This window comes from Diadema antillarum, unplaced genomic scaffold (assembly GCF_040938485.1).
Source record: "Diadema antillarum isolate AM-2024a unplaced genomic scaffold, OU_Dant_1.0 seq00001435_RagTag, whole genome shotgun sequence".
NCBI lineage: Eukaryota > Metazoa > Echinodermata > Echinoidea > Diadematoida > Diadematidae > Diadema > Diadema antillarum.
Window position 1 is genome coordinate 777677 of NW_027272185.1, and position 26078 is coordinate 803754.

At 38.4% G+C, this 26078-nt stretch overlaps 1 protein-coding gene across 1 annotated transcript in view; it reads left to right on the forward strand.

Annotated features, from left to right (window-relative positions):
• LOC139709422 (gamma-aminobutyric acid type B receptor subunit 1-like) overlaps positions 1-26078 on the forward strand; it is a 318845-nt gene that overhangs the window by 202346 nt on the left and 90421 nt on the right. Inside the window, exons 2-4 of the mRNA XM_071621390.1 lie at positions 17671-17805; positions 22040-22210; positions 22769-22936. Of these exons, the coding sequence (XP_071477491.1) occupies positions 17671-17805; positions 22040-22210; positions 22769-22936 (474 nt within the window). The remainder of the gene's footprint in view (positions 1-17670; positions 17806-22039; positions 22211-22768; positions 22937-26078) is intronic.

The window sequence follows — 26078 nt, forward strand, 5'->3', positions numbered from 1 at the left end:
TTTTCTTAAAGTAATGCTCTGTGAATAGTGAGATTGTCACTCTCTGGATCCAAAGGTACAAGTTGTAAATACTTGCCAATTTTTTGAAGCGCATGTTTTTAAAGTGAGCAGTGTTATAAGGGAAAATAAGAAATGTTTCTAGGAGTATGTGACATTGCTCCAGTAAAGATAGTAACATTTTCATCCTCTTGTAAACCAAAATATTACGCAGCTTTTGAGTAGCATTGTGCAAAAAGTAACTATCAGTGAGCAGTCTTGACTTTCTGTGTTAATTTTTTGTTGTTGTTTTAGTTATTTTGCCTTTTTCCGCCTGAAATTCAGAAATACGTGCTTCTATTTTGCGAGCAGACACAGGTACGCTCTCACACACATTGGGTGGGATTTCATTATTCAGTCATCAGCACAGCCTAAAATTTGATACAAGAGACATTTTCAGTAATTCCGTGACCTGGCGAATATTTTGATTTGGGGGGGGGGGGCAGCTTTTTGACAGGAGGACAAATCTTCCTCTGTGCAGAATGCATTATTTCTTATAAGTTATCTTGTAAGTGTTCATCTCAAATTCAGTAGACCTCATGAATCATTCTCTTGTCACTGGTGTACAGGTGATTTAGCTTTCCTTCCCTCATCGACTTATGCAAAAATCTCTCCACCCCTCTTTTTAGTATCTGAATATTTCATCATAAGAGCACAATACAGAAGATGGTCGTACAACATAGATGTTATTGGAGTGCTGGTTGGTTGTTTTTCCTGAAATGATTTCAACAAGTAACTGGGGTATGGAAGTCCAGTTTGTTAACATTTCTTATTCATCATCTGTATTTTTTTCGTTTGATTTCACAAGGTCAGAAAGAGCACCACTTTTCTCCTTTTTATTTGCTTTTCAAGTATTTTTGACTATTTCCAGCATAAAAATGGCCCGTCATCTTATGTGCATGCATCTCTCTCTCTCTCTCTTTCTCCTAATATCTTTTAAGCGTATGCATGTCTTTCAACAGTCTCATGTTGCACATTTTGGATACATGCAATATTACGCCCTAGCATAATGATATGGGTTGTATGACATTATCAGGGGGGTTACAGATAATTAAGGATTCAGCTCCAATTAATACCGTACTCGTCATTATAGGGGAAACATGCCCATCTGTGGCTGGACTAATGGCGTAATGTCTGCCTCGCCTTTCTAGCCCCAAGCTGTCCGCCGCATCATACCAGACACGAGACTCGGGCACCTTAATGACAAAGCATCAGCTGGGAGGGTGTTACAACAACCCCCCTGTTAAGGAGTCAGCTGGGTTGATAACCCAATTCATGCTGGCTCTGTAATGGTTTTCTCTCTCTCTCTCTCGGCAAGTCTGTCTCTTTCCTTTTGCTTTCTGTCTCCATTCACAGATGATTTTCTGAAAACCTCAAAAGAGCAATTACTTGGTGGAAACAGTAATTTAAATGGTGCATAATGCCTTTAATTCTATCATTACTGCTGGTGACATTATATAGATGATGACTGGCGGGGGAGGGAACATACCGAATGTTCCACCCTAAGGGTTTGAAATGCTATTGCATGCTCCCGAAATAGCATTTCAAACCCTGAGGGTGGAACGTTTGGTACATGTTCCCGACGACAAAAGTCATCATCTGTTATAATATTATATGGTTAGTCAAATACGTCAAATACGTTAACGTCATGTCAACCACCAGCACAATGCACTCGATCGCTCGCTTGCGCAGAGCCAAATTCACTGTGCGTGCGCGGTTCTAGGCCTTCTGAATCTGTCATTTGTTACGTGAAAATGTTTTCCCATGGGAGAACATTACAAAGAATGTTCTCCCATGGGCGAACATAACGAATGTGCCTCCATCACGTGACTGTGTTTGGCCAATCACTAATCGGTATTTGACTAACCCATTTAGTATAATTGTATGTCATGCAATTGCTCATGTAATTTGCTGATGGCAGATGCTTAAGAAGGTTAATGTACTTTGTACCTTAGCCTGAATGCAGTGCAAACTGGTTCATGATGGTTCAATGAAAGTTGTATGTGGTGATAGAATGAAACAATGGTTTTTGTAAGTTATTTCTTTTGGGTGGGGGGGGGGGGGGATTGGGTGGGGGTGAATTGGAGGGAAGAATATTGTGAGAACATTTTTCTTTAATTGCCTTAATGCATATCGCTTGCATCTCACTCCAAAACAGAAATCCCAATGCGTAATGATTGTGAATTTGTGTAAGCTATTAGAATCTATAAATCAAGTTTGCCTGTTATATCAATTGCCTTCGATGATCGTAGCATCGTCACCTCTTTTGCTTGGCAAGACAGCAGTATTCGAAGGTTGTATGAGTGTCTGGATAATCATCTAGAATGATTCATTCATAAAGTAGATGCGTTTTCAGCAAGGACTTGAATTATGTCAATTGTGCCAGGCCTGCTTATTGTAATCAGGTTAGCTGTTTCCACAGATCCATGACAGCTGTTTATATCAGAAATGCAAGCTCAGTAAGAACCGAGTTCCAAATGAGAGATTCATTAAGGCTCATTAGACTTTGAACCGAGATCTTTTCCTGAATGGGATTCAGTGCACTGTGATATTTTGCTGTGATAAACATGAGAAGAAAATGACATGTAGACTGAATTATGTAACATTTTTTTAATCGCTTAAATTCAGCAGCATCTTTAAGTACACCGATAACAAAGAATCTTTAATTCAAGTTCAGTGGCTATATCAATAAATGCAATTCTCTTCTTTACTTGTTATTACTGCAAATCATATAAGGCCCAAGAAAAAAATGCAGACATTTGGTTTTATCATTAGCTACAATGGCAAATCATCACGAGAGAAGCTATAACACAGTGCTAAAATATCTTCAGTAGATTTAGATTTGGTAGATACAATGTTAATGAAATTGTGTGTTGAATTTCCAAGAAGACTTGTGCGTAGGAATAACTCTTAACATGTTTTTTTATCTGAATTCTTCCATTTTCACTTTCACATAATAGTAGGAGAATATACTGCAAATAAGAAAATGTTTGTGGTGTGAAAATTTTTTGTCCATCTCGTGTAACCAGAAACCAATGCAAAATAAAAACATGCAAATATTTTTGCTCGCCATATTTCCCTTTAACAAATATCTTGATTATGCAGAATTAGAAACATGCAAAATTTGTCTTATCCAGCGGAGGGAAAAAAATCATTTGCACAAAAATGACCTCTTTACTGCAGTAATACAAGCAGAACAGAAAATGTTTTGTTTTAATTGGAAGAAAAGGTAACATTATGGCAATTTATTATTTTAAATGTACAGCAATCACAGATGTAAATGAAATTTGAAAAAAAAATGCCATTATCACTAGATTGCACTTGAAATATCACAAATGGTTATATTCGTATAAATGATTAGCCCTCAATCACTCATTGCTAAATCTCCATCATTCAAAAATTGACATTTGAAATAAGGGATTCAGTTTCTTCTTTTTACATTCAGTTCAGAAAGTACTTAGGGAGAGGAACTTGATAAAACTCTGTCAGTCTTGCAACTAGCTGGTGCTATGCGGAGAATTTTCTCACATTGTAGCCATGCCTCAGCTACTATTTGCACATGCAAACCATCTGCGAATGCAGGGGGAAATTGCCTGGCACTTTGTGGGATGCTGTTTTTAGCTGACAGGTGGTAAAAAGGGGTAAAAGGTGTGAAACCTTCCTCCCCACGCACCTCTGACAGGTCGGACATGGCACCTTGTCTCCAACATCAGCTCCTAATTTCCGAGAAATATGGTGAGCACGCACCACTGTGACATTCTTGATTGTTTCACCTGTCTTGCTTTTTCCAGGGTCCTGTTACTTCACTGTTCTGTATGAACGTCATAGACGAACATGAAGGGAATCGTGAAGTTATCATTATAATTGTCGAGAGTTCTGATAAATGACTACATTGTGACTTTCCCAGTTATGTTGCTTTTGGCATTTTGTGGGAAAATGTCACCCTAACTCATTTGAAATTAGTAAATATGTGACCGCCTAGCTCAAAACCCACAAAAAGTCCCAGATTAGGATTCCCTGTACAACAAAAATATGCCATTTGGGTTGATTGACTCAAGTTCTAAGGTTTATCTCACCTGGGAGAGTAATCTATTATCTACATACTGTCAAAATTTGATGGCTTAAAAATATATGAATTTGAGATATTAGCAGTTTTTTCTGGGCTATATTTTTTTTCCAGACAGAGGTTATTTACACTGGGAAATAAGAATGTGTTTTCATTGATAATCCTGCACAGCATGCCTGAGTGACCCTACTCATGTAGATCCACTTTTCTCCCTTTTCTATGAAACTGCACCTCCTAACTCTCTCTCTCTTATTTCAAGAACTGTTTGAATGGGTTAGTATGGTCCAATTTTACCAAGTTATGTATCAGTTTAAAGATTAGAGCTTTATACTCTTTTAAAATGTGTAGAGATGTGAAAATTCATCGTGGCCTACTTTATGTGTGTTTTGAGGTGGGAAGTGATACATGTTTTGGTCTTGTGATGCTGTGATGGGTACTGGCCAGTTCTATTGTGACCAGAGCCTAGGGGGAATTAACCAAATGTCAGTAAAAAGAAAAAGCTCTGTAAATTTTGGTAACACGCATGGGCAGGGTGGATTGGTATAATTCAGATGATATTCCAATTACAGAGGGGCAAAGCACAAATTTATTTTGGATGATAGATGGCAAAGTAATTTATCGGTCGCTGATTGTCTAACACCCAACCCCCCCCCCCCAAAAAAAAAAAGAAGAATAGAAGTAAGAATAAAGAGTGTAGTCTATGTAGGCACATATTTCATTTTCACAAATGAGGAATATCCCATGCTACCCAGTAAAGATATATTAAAATATCAATTTTCATTTTGTAAAGTACTGATGATTTTTGAGGAATTGGTCTGATCTGTGTAGTTTTAGAAAATCTATTGATGAAGGCTCCACATGGTGTTAATGTAAAAGCAGGAATTTTCATGCTGTTGCACTGCATTTGCGCAACATCAAACTAACATGAGCATTAACCTGTTGAGGACAAGTCCCGAGAATAACAACGAGCACCAGATGCTTCAAAGGGGTCCCGGCATTAATGTCCATAATAGGTGCATGTATCTTTATACACATTGCTTTTGTTTTTATTGTGTACATAATGTACTTTTGATTTATTTTGTGCCGAATAAATTGAATTGAATTGAATTGAGGGGTCTTTGGGAATTGCATGTTATAGCAAATTCAGGCCATCCTCAACAGGTTAAAGCACATGATTAATTTTGCTGGTAATATGTAATGATATATTATCTCTTTTATTCCATGGAACGGAATACACATAACGATTATTCATTATACATATTGAGAATTCCAAAAAAAAAAAGAGACTTTTGTGAAGTAATATGCAGTTACTTTGTTGAGTCATTCTCATCAGTGCTGCATGGAGGTTAACCCGTAAGGGCGGACGTCCACTTGGGCGCGGACAAGCCCTGGAAGGGTTGCGGAAGCAAATTTTGTTATTTCGGCATCCTGTCCGCGACAAACGCGGAATAACTTTGTGAATCAAGTTGTCCTGGGACATTCCTAGGACTGTCCGCGGACTGTCCGCGGACTGACTGCGGACATTCCTAGGAATCACTCCGGAAGAGCGTGAAATACTTCGGAATATGCTAATCGTAGCCGGGCAGCGCGGAAACATCTAGGATTACACCAGGAATGAACGCGGACAATCAGGATGCCTTCCGGACAACAAAAGTTAGGCATGCGGACAAACTGCGGACAATACCAGGAAAATGGAAAGGTATAAATTTGGCGCTGACTTTAACTTTTCCTCATTTGACTGCTAGCCGTCATTGATGCTCCTTGTTTTGCTTCCGCAGTAGCGGCTGATATTATATCAATATGATTGGTCAATATCATTTGATAAATGTGACCACCAAAAGTCGAAGAATAGGATTGTCTGCATGTCGGCTGATGACTCATTTTTTTATTTTTTATTTGTCTCATCTGGGAGAACAACTTTTTCTCTGCCTACAGTCACATGGATGATATTCGCAAACTTTTTGAACCATATATATATCTATATATATATAATATACATAAAAATGTAAATGTATATACATATATATATGTATATATAATCATGTTGATAAGGTAGTCCACGTGTGGACAAGATAAGTAACAAAACTGCAACAAAGTTCATGCTGTATTCACCAACGATTTATTTCTTCACAAGAAATAAACCCCTGGTGAATACAGCATGAACTTTGTTGCAGTTTTGTTACTTATATTACTAACTGTTACTCATGTTACTATATATATATATATATATTTTTTTTTTTTTTTTTTAATGCATATGTATACATATACATTCTTTATTCCCTTTTTTAGACATGTGCTTTATCCATCGTGAAGTATATACATGTTTTGTCTGATACTTCTGTAGAGCATGCCAAAATGATCCTAATCATTTTTTTCGTTCTCTGATTTTTATCCTTGTACATCTCTAACCCTCTCTTATTTTGATCACTTTTGAACAGTTTCAAGTCCGAATATTTTTTTTTTCATGCTAAGAGCTTACTAGCCTATTGCCAATGAAGTGTAAAAATGGGGAAATAATTGTAACCTACTTTAATTTACTTTTTTTTTGGGGGGGGGGGGTTCAGCTGGGCTGTCAAATTGGACCATCGAGTTTGTTTGCAACTAAAACAAAAAGAAGAAAAAAATATTAGGTAATAACAACTACGAAAATCATTCAGGTAAAGAATATTTCTGAAATGATTTGTGATGCTTAATGTGTACTTAAATATATACACTCAGCAAAAAACAAAGTAAAAGAAAGACAGAAATTTAACACTTTTTCGAGTTCATGATTTATTGCTTTTTCTCTCATTTCACTTGAGTTTTGAAGTGACAGAAAATTCTTCATTTTCCTCTATCATCTTTACCTTTCATTGTTATTTTGGGCTTCAAAGATATTACATTGTAATGAGACCACAGGTATATCTTTGCAATTGAATTCATGCTTTGTAGTGTGATGAATTTGTCTTTTGTTCTAATATGTCGTATCATTAGAAAGCATTTACGTATGAATAACAACTTGTTCATGTTTATATAATACATTAACATTTAGCCAAAAAATTCTATGCTTTTTTTCTGAGTGTACTTCCACCTACTTTTGTGATTTTTCAGCTGGGCTGTCACATGGGACAACCTAGTTTGTTTGCAAATAAAATACGAAAACAACATAAAGGAAAATGTATTACAGTAAGTAATAGGAACCAGGAAAGTCACTCAGATGAAAAATAATTTCTGTAAAGATCAAATCAAAACAAACTTACTAGGAAGTTACTGGGCTGATTTCACTTCTTTCTGGTTGCTTTTGGCACAGTCTCTACTACCTTCTTCTTTGCCTTCTGGGACCAGAAATTCCTTAGATTTACCTGTTCTTCATCACTAGACGAAAGGTGTGCCTGTGATGGGGATATTTGCATGGGGGCCTCGCCTCCCTTCTTGCTTATTTTGCGTTTCATTGGCATGACGCTCGCGGAAAGTGTCGACATTTTCGTGTCTGGATCACAAAATTTCCGCATCGGTTCCAGACACTTGCATATATAGATCCGCATCGGCTCCGCGCTGTCCTAAACCATTCCTGGTGTCTTCCACTTTCATTCGGGAAGCTTCCCCACACCGCGGGATTCTTTCCGGAGCGTGTGTGGAAGGAGCGGAAGGGTTCCGGACAAGCGGGACATCCTCAGGACATCGTCAGAACAAGTCGCCGAAGGTGTCAGGAAGTTCATTTCCGCGTCCAAATTTTGGTCTCGATCAAAATTTGGACGCGGAAATTTTTCTCTCTCCCGAAGGTGCGGAAACGCCCGGACATGTTTAGGACACTGAGCGGACACGTTCAGGAACGTGCGGACAGGTTCCCGAAGGAGTGCGGAATACCAAATTTGCATTCCGGGGCTTGTCCGCGTCTTGTCCGCGCCCTAGTGGACGCCTGGTCTTAAGGACGGGCTGATTTTGCTACAACACGCATATCCCATGGACATCTGCCCGAGTATACTCTGGACTCGTCCTTGACGGGTAAGATTCATGGAATATAAATGCACGTGACATGGGGTGATATACACGTACTATGGTTTGTCACCTTTAAAGGGTGTGTACAGTTCTGGTCGAGGTGAGGATTTAGCTTTTAACGTCTTGCGAGATATTCAGAAACCACTCTATGAGATGTCAAAGAGCATGCCATTCTAAAGGGTATCAAAAGTTTATTTGATGAAAATCGGTTTTGAAATGGCTGAGATATCCAAAAACAAGGTGAAACAAAGAGATCCTAATAAAGTTGTGACCTGTCGCCTTTTATTGTTATCAATTTTTTTGGATATCTCAGTCATTTCAAAAACCAATTTTCATCAAATAAACGTTGAATCCTTCTTAAAATTACATGCTCTTTCAAATTTCATCAGAGGTTTCTCATTATCTCACTTAGAAATGTTCAAAACATGAATCCTTTACCTTAACCAGTACTGTACAGTCCCTTTAAGAGGGAACTGGTGAGGTGTTTCAGTCAGCAACAGGTTGCTGTCAGCACCCTTCAGAATGCTCTGATAGTATCCTGTGACATTTGTTTCTTCTTCTTCCTTTTTTTTTAAAGAACCAAGAATGAATGGCCATGTTTCCAGCTGTATGCTTGTGATTGATTTGTTGTCTATGCTTACTGTCAGATTTGGTATACTACTTGCAGAAAATGTTGTGAAAGATACAAGTCGTACCGATGTAGGGAAAGTTTGCCAGACTTATGAAATCAGGACAAAGAATTTGATATCCAGTGTTTGTTTCTTTGTTTGTTTGGTGGGTAAGGTTCTGTCTTTAGTTATGTTTTGTTTTTCATATTTTTTTTTTTTTTTTTTTGGGGGGGGGGGGGGAGGAGGGGAGGTCAACCTCATGTGAGAATGCATGTTTGTTCCCAGAAGAGAAAGATGAATACAGTTGAACCTCTCTTATCCGGCCTCCCTTTATCCGGATCTCTCTATTATACGGACGCAATCTTGCCATGATTTTTAAAAAAAATATAATTACGGGAGGGAAGGGGGATTCCCAACTCCTTGAGAACTCCTACACAAAGAACAAACACACATGAATTACATATTACTTCCAACATGATTAACATACATTACATCAAATTTCCTTCCAAATTGCTTACCTTCAGACATTTTAACATCCCCAAACATCCCCAAATGTAACAATGAAAAGGTTGCAGTATACACATTACTACGTACTACAATGGGCTACATCAGTACATGTGTACAAACCTGTATGTATATATGTACATGTATAAAGCATTGAGTCTCTCGTATCTGGCCAAATCCCTTATCCGGATGAGCCCCGGTCCCGACTTGTCCGGATACGAGAGGTTCAACTGTACATTTCTTAGGGTGTCTGTAAGCCTCTCTAACTGAAGTCAAATTTTGTAACTTCAGAGAGAGAGAGAGAGAGAGAGAGAGATGGAAGGGGGACATTTATTTGTGGAGTGGGGTTTGATGGTCTCATCCAATCTGAAAGCGCAGAGAGCAACATAATTTTTGTCACAAGGACCATTTGGATCGGTCCGCGGTGCATTCCGCAACCCCCTCGACATTTGCCAAGTGTGTCTGAATCACGTTTTGTGGTTGCCAAAGAAGTTTTCTCTGATCCCTTTCCTCCTCCATCTGCCTTTTTATCACCCATCATCTTTTTCTTTTCTACAAAGTACGTGGGCACAATATTCTGTCTGTGATATTTGTGCTAGGCAGGGTTTAAAGCTTGTGTGTATCCCTTTTGTAACCCTGAAAATAAGATTCCTTTCATAAGCTTGCTTATTGTAGACCTAGTTAATTCAGACCTTTCCTCAGAATAGTAAAACTGGGAACTACTATATGATGGAGGGGAAAACAGTGCACAAGATTTCCAGTAAATTTGTCCAGACCCCGGAAAAAAAAAATCCACCCATTATTCTTGGTACCAAAGAGGAGCATATTCTCAAGTGACAGAGTGTTATCTTTTTATTTCTTTTTAAAAGATTTTGAGCTGTATTACCATAAGATTTCTTAAAGGATGTTTGGAGACTTTTTCAACCATGCAAAATTTTGTGATGTTTGAAAAAGGAATCATATGTCATACTTCCGTAGAATAACTGCTATCTCTCTTATATATATATATATTATTTTTTCCTGAATGTAATGGCAAATATCAAGTAATTCTTGGCTGTTCTAACATGCAGACTACAAATATTATCTGTACATTTCCACTGACAAACAGGTTGTTTGTAGTCCATTGTTCAGGCATGCAGAGAAGGCTGATTATTTGATGATCATTGATATTTAACCCGTTGAGGATGAGTCCCAAGAATACTCATGCAGGTGTCTATGGGAAATGTGCGTTATAGCAAAATCAGTCCGTCCTCAGTGGGTTAATCGTGAATATACATCTTGAGTGCCAGAAAGAGAAGTGGTCGCTTTGATTTGGGGCTACCTGTTCATTTTTATAGAGTCTTGAAGGGTGCATGATTTAGCCCTCTTACAACTGGTGGGCCCATATCTTATGTAGATATTAGATCACTACAAACTCTTTACACCTTCATTTTATTCTACTTACTTTCATCTAAGAGAATATATGAATTGTAGAACCGATCTTGAACTTAAAAAGCACTCGTGGCTGAGGTTATCATGTTAAGATGTTTAGGGGGAAGATGTCAAATTATAGTTTCAGGTATTACAGTAATACCTGTTATGTCAGGATTCTTTTGGTTTCTATCACTTTGTCCCTCACACACCCACACACACACACACAAAAATACACCAGCATATACAAACTGTCTATCTTCTCTTTGTCCCAGCCCTACTTTTCTATTTGTTTTCTTTTTCTCATCCACCAGCCCATCTGTCTATCAGTTGTCCCATTTCTTCTACCATTCTATTTGGCTCCCTCTTCAAGTATGATCCTTTTTTTCCTTTTCATCCTTTCCCCAATTTCATATCTCCAGTTCTTATAGACTACATGTACCCTATCTTTCTCTTTTATGTTCCCTTCTATTTCTTGTATCACTTTATTTAATATGTTCCTTTCAGTCCCCCTCCCTCTCTCTATCTCTCTCTCTCTTATTTGTTCCTTACTCTTTATGTTATATGCTCCCATCTTTTTCTCTTACATGTTCCTTTCCTTCTCTTTTTCATATTTTTCTCCCTACCATCTCTTTGTCTTGTATGTTCCATCCCTTCTCTTGATATTATATGCTCACTTCTCTTGTATATGCCCCTTCCATTCTGTTTCCCTTAATGCTCCCTTTCATCTCTTTCCTGTGTATGCTCCTTTCCTTCTCTTGCTTTTATATGTTCCCTTCTCTATCTCTCATATTCTCCCTGCCATCTCAGTTGTCTTGTATGTTCATTGCCTTCTCTTTCTCTTGTATGCTCCCTTTCATCTCTTTCTCTTATATATTCCTTCCCTTCTATATCTCTTATCATGCTTCCTTCCATCTCTCCCTCTTATATATATTCACCCCCCTCTATATCTCTTATTATGCTCCCTTCCATCTCTCCCTCTTAATATTCATCCCCTTCTCTATCTCTTATATGATCTCTTCCTTCTCTTTGTCTTGTATGTTCCCACTCCCTTTGTTCCTTTCCTTCTCTGTCTCTTATATGTTCCCTTCTATATCTTTTTCTTATATGTTCCTTCCCTTCTGTATCTCTTATGTGCTCCCTTCCATCTCTTTCTTTTGTATGCTTGTTCCTTCTCTTTCTATTATGTTCCCTCTTCTCTTCTTCACATATACCTCCTTCTGTCTCTTTCTCTGGATGTTCCCTATCAATCCTTTCTTCTTCTTTCTGTCCATCTCTCTCAGGGACTGTTCCGGATGTCATCATCACCTCACTATCCCTCCATCACCATTCGCCATTTCTGACCTTCGCCATGATTAAAGTTAAAGGCATCCCCGTGGCCTAGACCTTTTCGCCTCCCGTTTCTCTGATTCGGTTTGCTGGTGTTAGTCTGATTGGATATATTTGCAGGATTAGCGAATGTTCTTTTTGCTAAAGCACACTCGCGTGTGGTATTCATTTCCGCTGCAGCTAATCCTGCAAGCTTATTTGTAAGAACCTGAAGCAAGTAATTCCCAGGGGGGTAATCCAATTTTCTTTTTATTCCCTACTGCTCTGTAGACTGCGGTATTGCTGTATTACCCCTCCTCTCCATGTTTGTGGACTTTAGAAAATTTACGATACTCTTCACTATGATTATTTATTTGAATTGGTATTGTATTCAAAACAACAGCAGTAGGGGGCTTAATTCCATCACTGACACGGTGATAAGGATGATGTATCTGCTGCATTAAGTCTTAATTTGCCTTGCCCATCACAAAATTTGCAGTATTACCCCCACGTGGTATATGTGTCGAGAACCTTGAACTTTCATTAAACAAAAATAAACCTGGCTTCTTTCTAAATAATTTGAACTGCTGTACTGCTTGATTTTCCCTGTGTATGTTTCAACAGGGTCATTTCTTTGTTGCTCATTTTATTAAAAGACTTTCTAATAGCAACATTGCTTCTTTCTTTGATGTTTCAGCTTAGGCTAATACCATTAATTCTACAAGATATTTTCAGATCACATTTCACTTTGAACGACATTATGTACTTCTTTTTTTGGTCTTTTTGCGATATGATTAAGCTCCTTTTTTGTTTTAGAATAACAAGGAGTGGATATAAAAAAAAAATAGTTTGAATGCATGCCTCCAGCTGTATACAAAAACAAATCTTGTCTAATAAAGCATACAACTTTATTTCCTTATAAAAAAAACCCTCTTTGATTGTCTCTTACGCAGAAGCGATATTCAAAGAAAGACAAAATGCATGATGTAACAGTCATCTGTGCTTTGTCCATCACCCAAAGCTCTTAGGTTTATGAATGACCTTGACCCTCTGGATGACTGTCTCAACGATTTGCTGGCTGTAGCCCCTGATGCCATGAAGGTATACATAACATTTGAAACTTTCGTAGTCCCTGTGTGCTGGCCAAAGTCACAGCGTCAGAGGTTGAACTTACACTTACACAAATCAGAAGCTACCCTGGGAATGCTAGCAACCTGTTAAGGTACTGTAAGGGGAACAGAATCCAATGTGTCTTTTCCACACTTCTCATGAAACTTTGCTGGGAGGATATTTGTCATGAGGTGGAGTAATCCCGATCCTGTGAAATTGTATCCCCCAGACAACAACTCCATTTGTCCTTGCCAACTGAGTAGTCATGACCTTGACCCATTTAAATTGACCTGGTGGTTTCAGTGAGCCAAAGCTCGTCCTCGGGAAGCAAGGAAAGAAAAATGTAAAAAAATTATTTTTGATGGGGGAGGGATTTGAAGAATATTGCCGTTATGATGTTTCTCCACTTTGCTCCTCGTAAAAGGTGAACATGCATCTCCCTAGTGAGTCAGAACATCAGTGTCCAAAGTAAGTGATAGAGCTCTCTCACTTTTCTTTTAGCAGCAAAAAAAAAAAGAAGAAAAAGCAGTGATACGTGTCATCATTTATAGACCATCCTATTCTTTTTTGCAATGTAATATGTACATGTGAATCACACTCAGAATGTGATTTATCTGATTGCACATTTTTGACAGATATGAATATGATGAAAGGTAAAGATCCTACCAACTTCCCTGCCTACCTCGATGATAGATGAGGCATTTACAATCATAAAATTCATCACACCTACAATATTCGGACACACAATCTATTGTCCTGTGTTCAGTCTTTTAAAGTTGAGTTATTATTACTAATAACTCCTAACTTTATCTATTCATTCAGAACATTAGTGGCAATGACAATAACATTGTCATATATGCATTTTTTAATAACTGTATGCAAGAAATCATGCTTGATGTTTTGTTATACTTTCATGCTTCGGTTTGATGTGCGTAATGATATACAAATGATGCACAGGATAGAGTGCGTTAGTGGAGATGTAGCGCTCGAGGGTATTTACAATTGTGAAACATGCACGAGGCGAAGCCGAGTGCATGTTGCACTACATTGTAAATACCTGAGAGTGAGCTACGCCTACACTAACGCCACGAAATAATCCTGTGCATCATTTGTTTTATGAAATGGGTCGAAAACTAACAGCATTTTTCATGTACCTTTATGGGTCAATACCAGTCAAAGAGTCAAGATGTCCGGAGATGTTCGTCCCAAACATTTACGCACGTCGCACTCGGAAATCCCGCACATATAAGTACTGTACGTATAAGAGTATACGTACGCCACACATGTTGTGCACACAAGAAAGGCCGGCCGGCAGCCCGAACTAGAAGTTGTTTACAGGATTGACAGTGCGTATAGTAGCGCGCGACGCACTTGTAACAACTGATTGAGTGCGCACTGCTAGTGCAAACATTGTGACGTCGGCCGTGCATGTTAGTGAGAAATTAATACAAGCACACGTGACTCATTTCAGCGCTTCCAATTGGCTACATTCTTGAACCCATTTTATAATACTGAAATAACCCTTTCTGTGCCCAGGGACTTCAGACAGTGTGTACTAGGCTTTTGGACAACAGGGCTTTGGAAAAATGGCACCCTCATTATGGAATGACCTCCATCTCAGTATCAGATGCATTGCAGATTTTGATTAATTCAAATCTGTGTTAAAAACTCACCATTTTTTGTAATTGTTCATTACATGTTTGAATAGAGAAATGTGTGATATATTTTGTTTTCATCAATTTTTGTACACACATAGAGACTATCTTATGGTATTATGCGTTCTAAGAACTGACTATTATTATTATTGTTATAACTACACTGGGCTTTTCCGTGCCGTAGAGATAGATGAATCTAGTACTGTATGAGCAAATAATTTCAGAAGATAATGTGAAAGGTTGAAGCTGAATGGAAATGTTCCCCCAAATCATTGAAATTACAGTATTATGTTATAGAGGCCCAAACCTTGCATGAGTTTCAATGAAGCATTTACTGTTCTTATGCTTTTAACGAAATCAGTTGACTCTGTGATCTAACAGATTTCGTAAGTTTCAAAGAGTGGTTGTGTAAGTGCCAGTCCATTCAGCTTTGGTTGAGTGTGGCATCATATATCCAAAATCTTTTGATCCCACGAAAGAGCAAACACTTATCATTGTTTCGTCAAAGGTCTTCTCACTCCATAGACATATCAATAAGCCTTGTAAATGGATTGCAGAGCAGTGAGGACAGAACCACAGAATATTCATGCGTACGGCAGACGGACCGTTGGAGAAAAACAAAATTTGAGCTGTTCCTGTCTGTTCTGAGCCTCATATGAAACACTTCTGATGGTTTTGCATTCCCCTCATCCCACAAAAATAGTCTCTCGTAAACAGCAGCCATGAAGGTCACTCGCAGGCAGCTACCTCTAACGTGGGGGAGACTTCTCTCATGTTTTTATTGGCCACGAGCCCCGCGAAGGACGTGACCAGATTTCGTGCCAATCCAACATCTTAGGCAACGCTTAAGCAAAGGAATAAGATGAAGAGGAAACGCAAGAAAGCAAAACTGAGCGATACTTGACTTTGTGTCCGTCTGTTAATGTGGAATTTTTGTCATCGGTCATTCCCAACAAAGAAAGGCAATCTATTTTGAAAAATGTATTTTTCACCACTGCTTCAATTCAACTTTGACATTCAATGAGAAAATGAAAGAAACTGGTTTATAAATATTTGTAACCACTTACAAGGGTATGCATGTAGGAGACTACCAAAGAGTTAATGCAGTAGACATTTATTTGGTTTTGTCAAAGACGAAATATTCAGTCTTTTAGTGTTTTTCATGCAACAGTGTCCATGGATGGCTTTCTACTAGTACTTTATCATATGATGTTATTCGTCATTTATGCTTTCCATTATTTATTTCAGTGGTCCACTGAAATTGTTCACATGCAAATAGTTGACATACGTCAGGATGTCTTTATTTCTGTGAAAACTGAGAACTGAAAGTTTGTTATCCAAGGTGTGTGTGTGTGTGTGTGTGTGTGTGTGTGTGTATGTGCACTTACCCATGGTGTAAAACGAGGACACACATACGAACTTTACATTTAAACCAAGGACACACAGAGAACCGAGGACGTCCTCGGTACGCAGACCATTCCAAACGGTCTGCTTTTGCATGTAGGGGTACATGTTTGTACTAGGTGTTTCAAAAAACATTTCCCACTTTTGATCATAAATATTTCAAAAACTATTCATTCAATAAAACTGTCATTGATATGAGTAATAGCTGGATAGTGTACAATTTGGTTGAAGGTAATTTGCACGTGAAAGCATAAATCTGTTTCATTAAATCTAAGATTGATTTTGAAGTAAGGTTTCAGATATTGGTCAAATCTTAACCCTCTGTACAAAAATTGAACTTTGCACAGGAACCGATGATGTGTATGTGAGTGTGTGCTGACAATGGCCCTGAACAATGGACATGCCTGAACCACCTGTTGGCTAGGTGTCAGTCTGGCGCTCCCTGGCACATGAATGCTTAATCAATAATTCATGTGGATTGCCCTGGGCACTGCTAGTCTGAATTCATGCACGGTAAAGTGCTTGCAAACACCACATTTCATTCTAGCTGGCAATCATTTTCAAATTTTGCTTCTGACATATCACTAAATTTGGGATATGAATAAGCATAAATGATCTAAAGTTCCTCATTTTAATACAACTGTCTACTAATTAAATAGTCTGACAAATTTTTCGCTTTTTCGATAAAAAGAGATCATTTTTGGTAAAGAGTTCAGCAGCATTTATCATTGGGGTGATTTGTTTCAGAGCAGATTTATTTAAGGCTCCATATACACAAGTGTATACTCTAATTGATTTTCTTTACTTCCTGTCACCACGTTTACGATAGAACAGAAGGTATTCATTGTACAATGTAAATTTGTTTTTCAGAAGTAGGGAGAGCACTGACGAGACTCAACGACAGTATCGACAGGCGTTTGACTTTACACAGATACTGCCAGAGGCTGAATAAAGACTAGCTGTGATAGTGGGATTTCTCATGAATGAATAATGAAGCATTCAAACCCTGGCCATTGTTCAGGACCATTGTCAGGGTGTTAACCACACACTCCCATACACATCCATTGACCCCTGTGCAAAGTGAAATTTTGTACAGAGGGTTGAAAACAGAGCAAAGTCTGGAACCTAACTGTGAAATTAATCATGGATTTCATGAAACTTATTTATGCTTTCATATTCAAACCACCTTCAACCAAATTGTACACTATTCAGCTATCACTCATATCAATGACAGTGTTATCTGATATGTAGTTTTTGAATTATTAAGAATCAAAAGTGGGAAATGTTTTTTGAAACACCTAGTATGTCCTCGATTAGCATTATTGTAATAAGTCCTCGGTTGGATGGAAATATACGAATGAGTCCTCGGTTGACAAGAGTCCTACTGACACACAGGTCCTCGGTTATGTGGTAAAATTCTTATGGGTATAAAACAGGTCCTCGGTTTCCACCAGAGATGCGTATGTGTGTGTTTGTTTGTTTGTTTGTTGTTTGCACACATTCCTCCATGTGCCCAAGACAGACATTGCTCGGCATTCAGCCAGAAGTGTTCACATTGTTGTGTTTCCTCTCTTTACTTTGCTCTTTGCAGTGCAACCCGGGGCGGGGCACCAACATCTTCTACAACCTCCTCTACACCCCACCCACCAAGATCATGATGCTGACAGGGTGCAGCACAGTGTCCACACCGGTAGCTGAGGCTGCAAGGATGTGGAACCTTGTTGTGGTAAGTCTCTTGACAAACCTACAGACAGACAGACGGACAGATATATAAACAGATAAACAGACAGACAGACAAATTGCAAACCAACATTGGTCACCTGTTGGAACATTTATTATGATACGTGTCCAAAAATAGTTCTGTGTCAATATATTTGTGTGTGATTGCTAAGACATACAGTCATGCACATGCATACATACATACATACATACATACATTCAGCATGTGCACCTGTGTCTGCATGCACACATTCTGATGTGCTGTAAAAACAATGTAACTACACAAGAGGTGATAACCTGTGTATATCCAGGCACAGGCTTTAAAAATCCCCCCCCCCAAAAAAAAAAAAACAAAAAACAAAAAAACAAAACAAAACAAAACAAAACAAAACAAAACAAAACAAAACAAAACAAAACAAAACAAAACAAAACAAAACAAAACAAAACAAAACAAAACAAAACAAAAACAAATAAAAAAATGAATAAAATAAAATAAATAAAGTAAAGAAGATGATAGTTTAAACAAACTAGTTGACTGTTGGTATCAAAAAAGGACAACGTGGAACAAAAAACAAAACAAAACAGAATGTTCTATAGATATTCAAGCAGATGAAATGACAAATAAGTCAGTTATTTTGTCTGCCTCTTTGCCTGCTACAGAAGGACAAGAGAGAAGAATGTGAATATGAGCAAAATATGAAATCAATGTTAACCAGACTGTACATCCACAGGGGAGGCTGTGGAGCAAGTCAATTTGTCTGAAGGCACATGGCTCCAACCACATTCACATCTCATTGGACACAGTCTAAATCTCCTCGGCAGAATTCGGGGATGCCAAGCTAATTGAATTAGCTTAGGTATTGTTTCTTTTCCCCTCTGATATTTAGTCCCAATATTGTCAAATAAATTACCGAGTGTAGACTCTAGAAATTACCACTCATATTCTTCCCAGCGTGAAGCCAGAATCAGCCAGAACTCCTAATCACTGGAGATGTAGAGCCGATGGACAAAGAATGGTTAAGGCATGATAGTCATTTTCATTCAGTAAGTTTGAGGATTAACCCGCTGCACCTCAAAACCATCTATTTTCTATCTTACAGTGTGTAGAGTGGAATTGTACCTCTCAAGGCTCTTTGCATTGTCTAGACAGAAGATTTGGAAACAGAATTTTAAAAAATGAGTGGTCAGATTTCATTATAACAAGGGGATCCCACCGTAACCTTATTGAATACGGTCCACTGCTGGGCGCAGCAGGGGACAGTGAAATCCAAACTCAAGGAAATAGAAAACTGGGTAATTACGCCGAGTAATGGGCCATAATGCGCCCTAATGATGTTGACGCAAGAAAACTTTCTTTGTTTGCTCTCTTTATCTCTCTTTATCTCTCTCTTTCTCTCTCTCTCTTTCTCATTTACTGTTGTTTTCTTTCTCTGCACCACGAGGGGGGGGGGGGTTTGACAATATCACATCTGTTTTGCACAGATATTTGGCTTTGAGTGTGTTTTGTGTAATAGAAACAGCCATATCAATGGAGCTCTGTAGAGAGACGTTTCCAGGAAGTTTGTTTATATTGCTTTTTTTCTTCATGTTGCAAGATCTCCGCTCCAATATATTTCTGGAACTTTTTATCTGATTGGACATAACATCTTTGGTACAGTCAGTTTGATTTTTTTGTTCCGCTATAAATGCCATTTAGTGCCTGCTTCTGCCTGTTGGAAGTAATTTGACCATCCAATAAATTATATCATCTTCTTGTGGGTAATCTGCCTTCTTCAATCTCAAAGATTATTGCAGATATCAGCCAGGCTTTTTTTTTTTTTTTTTTTTGGTCTCTTTGACTCCTTCACTAGGATTTGACCCTGCTCTTTATGAGGGTAATGAAGGTTGTTCCTTTCTTTTTTGTGCATAGGTCTAGGTATGTAGGTAAGGTCATGTATCCCTTTTGCAAATGTCACAAAATTTTGCGTGGTTGAAGATTAATGTCTCTTAATGTCGTCCATCAAATCATGCAGTAAGACACCTCAGAGTTTCTAGAGGAGAAGTGAAAAACTAACCCCGTGTCACACGAGAATATGCTCCCCTTTTGTGCCAAGAACAACAGTCAATTTTTTTATGGTCTGAATGAATTCACTGGAAATCTATATGGTAAAAGTGGACATTTTTGTAGTGTTGACATTTTCACACATTTCGTGCAACCAGAAATTAACGAAAATAAAAGCACGCAAATATTCTTGCTTGCCATATGTTCCAGAAGTTGATGTCTCAATTCCGCCGAATCAAAAACGCGCGAAACTCTTCTTACCCGGGCAAGGGCAAAAATTTAGATGTGCGAAAATATCCACTGTTACAGTAGTAATGTAATCCCCTTCCATCATGAGGAAGATTCCAGTTTTATTATTTCAAAGGAAGGTCTGCAATACTTACTGCTGCAGTATTGACCGATTCGGGTTCGTTGAGGGCAGCAGACAATTTGTGGCACTGGACGCAGCCATTAGCTCAAATTGCGGTGTCCCAGCCTACCCCCCTCCTCTCCCCCACCCCACGGGCAACATGTTTATCACGCACTTGTAACAAAGGTTCGCGCATTTAGCAAGCGTTCGTGCACTCAGTACGAGACGCCCATTGGCTAAAACAACCATGCATCAGTTTTTCATTCCGTGCGCGTGCTAATGTAGGGAGGGGGTGGGGGAGAGGGGAGCGGGGTCGGCTTGGACACCTCAGTAATGGCGCTGCCCATGCCGATAATACACAAAGCGCGTCACAGAATCGGTCAATACCAGCTTATGAAACGAATCTAAATTTTAGGGCTACAAAAGGGACACACAAACCATAAGTCTCCTCTGAAGACTTTTCAGTGAGGGTGAATTGCCTTGCAAAAAGGGCACTATTGCCAGATTGGGATTCAAATCTCTTTACACATATGTGCATGGAAGCCTGCGTGTGTATTAGCATGGTCTTATTGACTCGGCCAAAGCAACTCCCCTATCTTGTTGCAGTACACAGAATGATACACAATCTCAAATAATGTTGATTTAGAAATTACAATAAAAATGCATCCAGTGACTTAGCACAAAGTGATGGAACATGTCAAACATTTGTATACAAACAGTCCATAACAGTAACTTTAAACTGCTCAGATTGCTGACATGAGTTGATTAGAGAAGTATACGTGTTGAAAGAATAACTCCAGAAGGTGATATGTCCATAAAACATGCAGTACTGTCCTAATTCAGGTTATTTTTTTAACCCGTTGAGGACGAGTCCCGAGTATACTCGAGCAGGTGTCTATGGGAAATGCATGTTGTAGCAAAATCAAACCGTCCTAAACGGGTTAATCAAAATAAACTCAAACCTGTCTTAGCGACCACCTGTCTATAGCAGCCATCTGCCATATACGAATGCTAAAACAATTTTCTCCAAGATGAAAAGCAAGTTAAAAAACCTGTCTGTAGTGGCCACCTGTCTATAACAGCCACTTTTTTTGTCTCCCTCGTGTGGCCACTACAGACAGGTTTGACTGTATCATTATTTTATGATGTGTATGTGAAGCTGAAATTTATGTTTAATGTGGTGCTACTTCCACCTGTCGTACCTTTAATCTGTTTGAATGATCCTGACTCCATTTCCTGAAGCCAATGATAACGTAGAGAGGAATTGTGCTTTAAAGGGACTGTACAGTACTGGTTGAGGTGGGGATTCATGTTTTGAAAATTTTTAAGTGAGATAATGAGAAACCTCTTATGAAATATGAAAGAACATGTAATTTTAAGAAGGATTCCACATTTATTTGATGAAAATTGGTTTTCAAATGGCTGAGATATCAAAAAAAGTGATAATAATAAAAGACGACAGACCATGCCTTTTATTAGGGTCTCTTTGTTTCACCTTGTTTTTGGATATTTCAGACATTTAAAAATCCATTTTCATCAAATAAACTTTTGTTGCCCCTTAGAATTGCATGCTCTTTGACATCTCATAGAGTGGTTTCTGAATATCTCGCTAAACGTTAAAAGCTAATTCCTCACCTCAACCAGAACTGTACACACCCTTTAAAGTTAAGTGATATTTTGCCATGATCTTGCTCTCTTGCTATGCATGCATGCATTATTGTGTTTCTCAGCTATGAATGATAATTGACCATCTCATAAAATCCTGGCGAGTGTGAATTCTCTGCTGCAGTCTTTTCAAACAGGTGATATAAAATATACTTATTTTGGGATTCTCAATCGTATTTCCTGCAGCTTGCCTTTGGCTCCAGCTCACCGGCCTTGTCCAATCGGAAGCGCTTCCAGACTTTCTTCAGGACGCACCCCTCGGCAACGCTGCAAAACCCCACCCGCCTCAAGCTAGCCAGGTTGTTTGGCTGGAAGAGAATATCCGTCATACAGGAAAGTCAGGAGGTGTTCACATCGGTGAGTATCTTCAACCTACTGTCCCCAAAGTCAGGGTATCCAAGTGAGGATAAACTGTGAATCAGAATCTAACTCTACTTCCACATTTTTAACTTTTCTTGACCCTTTTAAAAGCAAATCCATGTGCATATATGTTTGAGTATATCACTTAGGATTATATGTGTATGCAAAAAACAACCTAATATCTGATCTTGAAGGAGAAGAAAAGTTATGTAATGGGCCATGTACAAGTCTTGTAAATTCTGAAAGTGGGAAATCCTGCAACTGAGTCTTGTGAAGTGGCACAAATGACATGATTAGAATTTCACAGTACTGTGAAACAATTTTTTTTTTGCATGCATGCATGAAACCATCACAAATTTTGCAAGAATTAAGCCAAGATTTATGAAAAAAAAAATACATGTGAAAGTGCGTGTCTACTCAATGCACTGAATACCTGTGGCTATCATTCAGGAAAATTTCATGCCACATAAAAGGCTGTTGGCTCCCAATTTGTGAAAGTTTCATGCAGTGAATGTTTCTAGTTTAACAGTAACCTCTTTTGACTCTCCTTCTCAGACGATTGAGGATCTGGAGAGACGTGTGAAGGCCTACGACATGGAGATCGTCAGCAGGCAGAGTTTCCTCACTGTCCCCGACAGTGCCGTCGGGAACCTGAAGAGGCAGGACGCCCGCATCATCATCGGTGTGTTCTACGTTGGCATGGCACGGCGGGTCTTCTGTGAGGTGAGTTTCAAGAAAGGCTTTCATGACTACTGCATATATCTCAAACGAACCCTATTCATATTCACCAGCTATCCACAAAATAAGCAGATATCTGGTAGCAATTTTGCAGAAAGTGCTACCAAAAGCGACGCGTACGAGCAGCCTTGACCCAAACAATGTAGTATTTGCTTCCCCCTTTTTTTTTCAGCACAGGAAAAATAATGCAATATTGTGGGTAGCAAATGTCATTAACTTTATCTACAGAAAAACAAATAAAACACAAATCTTGCAGCTTTGAACTAGAGCACATTATTATTTGAGCTGCGGGGGCAGAATTCAAAATGCATTCTGCAACATTTTCTAAGCATTGAATATACCACTATATTTGTGGATGCTGTTCATATACCTTGTGACTCAATACCCCATTATTGCAGTAATGATCTGGTATTATTTGGCGTTTATGAACAAGGGATTTTGCAGTTTGTAAGAAAGCAGCTTACTGACATGTTAATCAGCAATTGTGTGGGTTTTGGCATATGTGAACAGGGCTTCTGAAGCACAGCGTGGTTATCTTCATGAAGGTGAGAACAGCTTGTTAAACTTTTTAGGATCTCTGAACCATCAAAATTGAAATATGGGTGTAATAAAATGATGTTTACAATCGTGCATCCATGCCCCTCCTAATGAGACAATCCATGAAATCTGAAGAAGCTGTAAACTCTAGTTAGCTGTTGCAACGATGGAGTAGAGAACCTTAAAGTCAACCACAAGCAATCTAGTACAGCTCATCATAATGGGATGGATTTGAGCTTGAATGAATTGACATATGAGTCTTGGAATGTTTTGCAGTTAATCCCACATAACCAAGACAGATGCTGAGTTTGTTCTTAGGAATGGCACAAGGGATATTACGTTATTGGCTATTGCCAACATCTGTATCAAAATAGAATAGAAACATGGACTACACAAACAGGACTGGCTCAGAATTCCCTAGAGATGGAAAATTATAGAATTTTATTCAATTTCTATCTAAAATATGTGTCGTTATTTCAACTGTAGCATAATATGGAGAATATGCATTGGCTAGATGTTGCATTGTCATTGTAAAGTTAATCTATCCCAGTTCAAAATACTTTTGGACCTATTGAAAAAAGAGGTATCAACCATTCAAAGAAACATAGTCCATATGATTGTATGAAAAATACATTGCTTGCCTCATTAGCATATTCCAATTGATTACACAGGAACAGAGTGGATAAACCATGTAAAGTCATCAAGAGGCTTGGTAAGAATGTTTCCATTAGCCCGTTGAGGACGAGTCCTGAGAATACTTGGGCAGGTGTCTATGGGAAATGTTTGGTATAGCGACATCAGTCCATCCTCAACGGTTTAAAGAGGAATGAAACTTCAAATATTTTGACTTGCAGTGATAAACTCATTTTTTTTTAATTATGCAATTTCATGTTGATTAGACACAACCCCCTCCCCTCACCCCCCCCCCCCAAAAAAAAAAATGGCAATGTGATTTAGAAACAAAAAGATTTTTTGTTGGTGCTGTTTATCAAAACCTCCGTGGACTCTCAGCCTTTTGAAGATGTCAGTGGAATTTTTTCTCAACATCAGTGGAATTTGAGCACTGAAAGTAAAGTGCATCAACCCACACCAAAGGAATGGACAGAATGAGGGTGATATCTGCTCATACACCAAGGAACTTGTGCTTTGGCCAGAGAAAGGGGGCATTTTCATTCAGGCAAACACATTTGTTATGTCTATTGACTCGTGGTTGCATCAGCACTTGTTGCCGAGAGATGACAAACGTAACACAGAATTGGGCTCCGCAAATTTTTTTTTTCTCTCTTCGAAATTTTTTTTTTTTGTTCCCATTATGTTTCTTTTTCTTTGGCCGCAATGTCTGGAGAACCACATTGATTCAGAGGGAAGGGGTGAGCGGGAAGAGGGACTTTGGAGTGTTTTTGTGACAAGAGGAGATTTGTTGTTCAACTCCACTGCATACCTCAGCCAGGCATGATGTCAATTATGGGCATAAGTAGGTTCTCCAGGTAGCTTGTGCTATACCTGCCCATTATGACTAATTGAATTGCAAGGTAATACATTTCTTTTTTAGTAGGTTTGCTTTTTTTCTTCATCAAAAAAGTAAGAAAAAGGTAAATTAAAAAAAAAAAAACCTGTTTGTACAAAGAAAAATGTTTCTTGGAATTTGATACATTTGTGTGTATTATTTCCTAATATTTGTTTCCCCTAAAAATTGTAAGTTTTCACTCTCAGAAAATGATTTTTAGTGTAAATCAACATGTATGCCAATGTGTATGAGGTATGAGGTTGTTATTCTTGGATTAGAGATTAGACCAGCAGATAGTGTAAATAAATACTTGCCTTTCATTTGTTGCATCAATTGTAATGCTTCAAATATTAAAGTCACAGATGTTGAAGATACGAAAACTTCCTACTAAGATGATTTTGCAGAAAAAAATGTGACTCTTGATATTTGTTCAAAGTAATAAAAGATTAATATATTACCTTCTTCCTATCCAAATTTTTCAAGTCTAAGAATATTTTGAAGATCAAAACTTTATAAATTTTATGATGCATACCACTCTTTCAGCCCTGTATAAAGAATGCCATATTTCCCCAGACAAATGACTGAGCCTAAGCTTAAAATCCATTTCTCTCCCTCCAACTCGTCTTTGTTAAAAGCAACCTAAAGTATCATTTCTCCAGATTCTTTCTTTTTTTTTGGTATGAAAGTGGCCCAGATATATCATTTGCATGCTTAGAGTTCAGGAAATGAAATACAATAAAATACATAATGCGATATTTGACTACTTAATCAGGTTTCGGGGGAAGTGGGCCACATTTGTTTATTACAAAATATGTTTGTAAAAACTAAGCTCTAGTGTGACTTCCAAAGCATCTTTTATATACTAAAATCCCTTCAAGTTATTTTGCAACTAATATGATAAGCCTTATCACTGTGTCTCAGGCAAATAGAGGCACCACACATCCAGACAGAATTAACCCTATTGCAAGTTAGAGCATGTTTATGATATGTTTAGTAAAAGGACGTGCATTACCATTACCAAGTATCCGTGAGCAGAATGCGAGCCATGGTTGAAGGGGGCACGAATTCGATGAAAAGTGACAA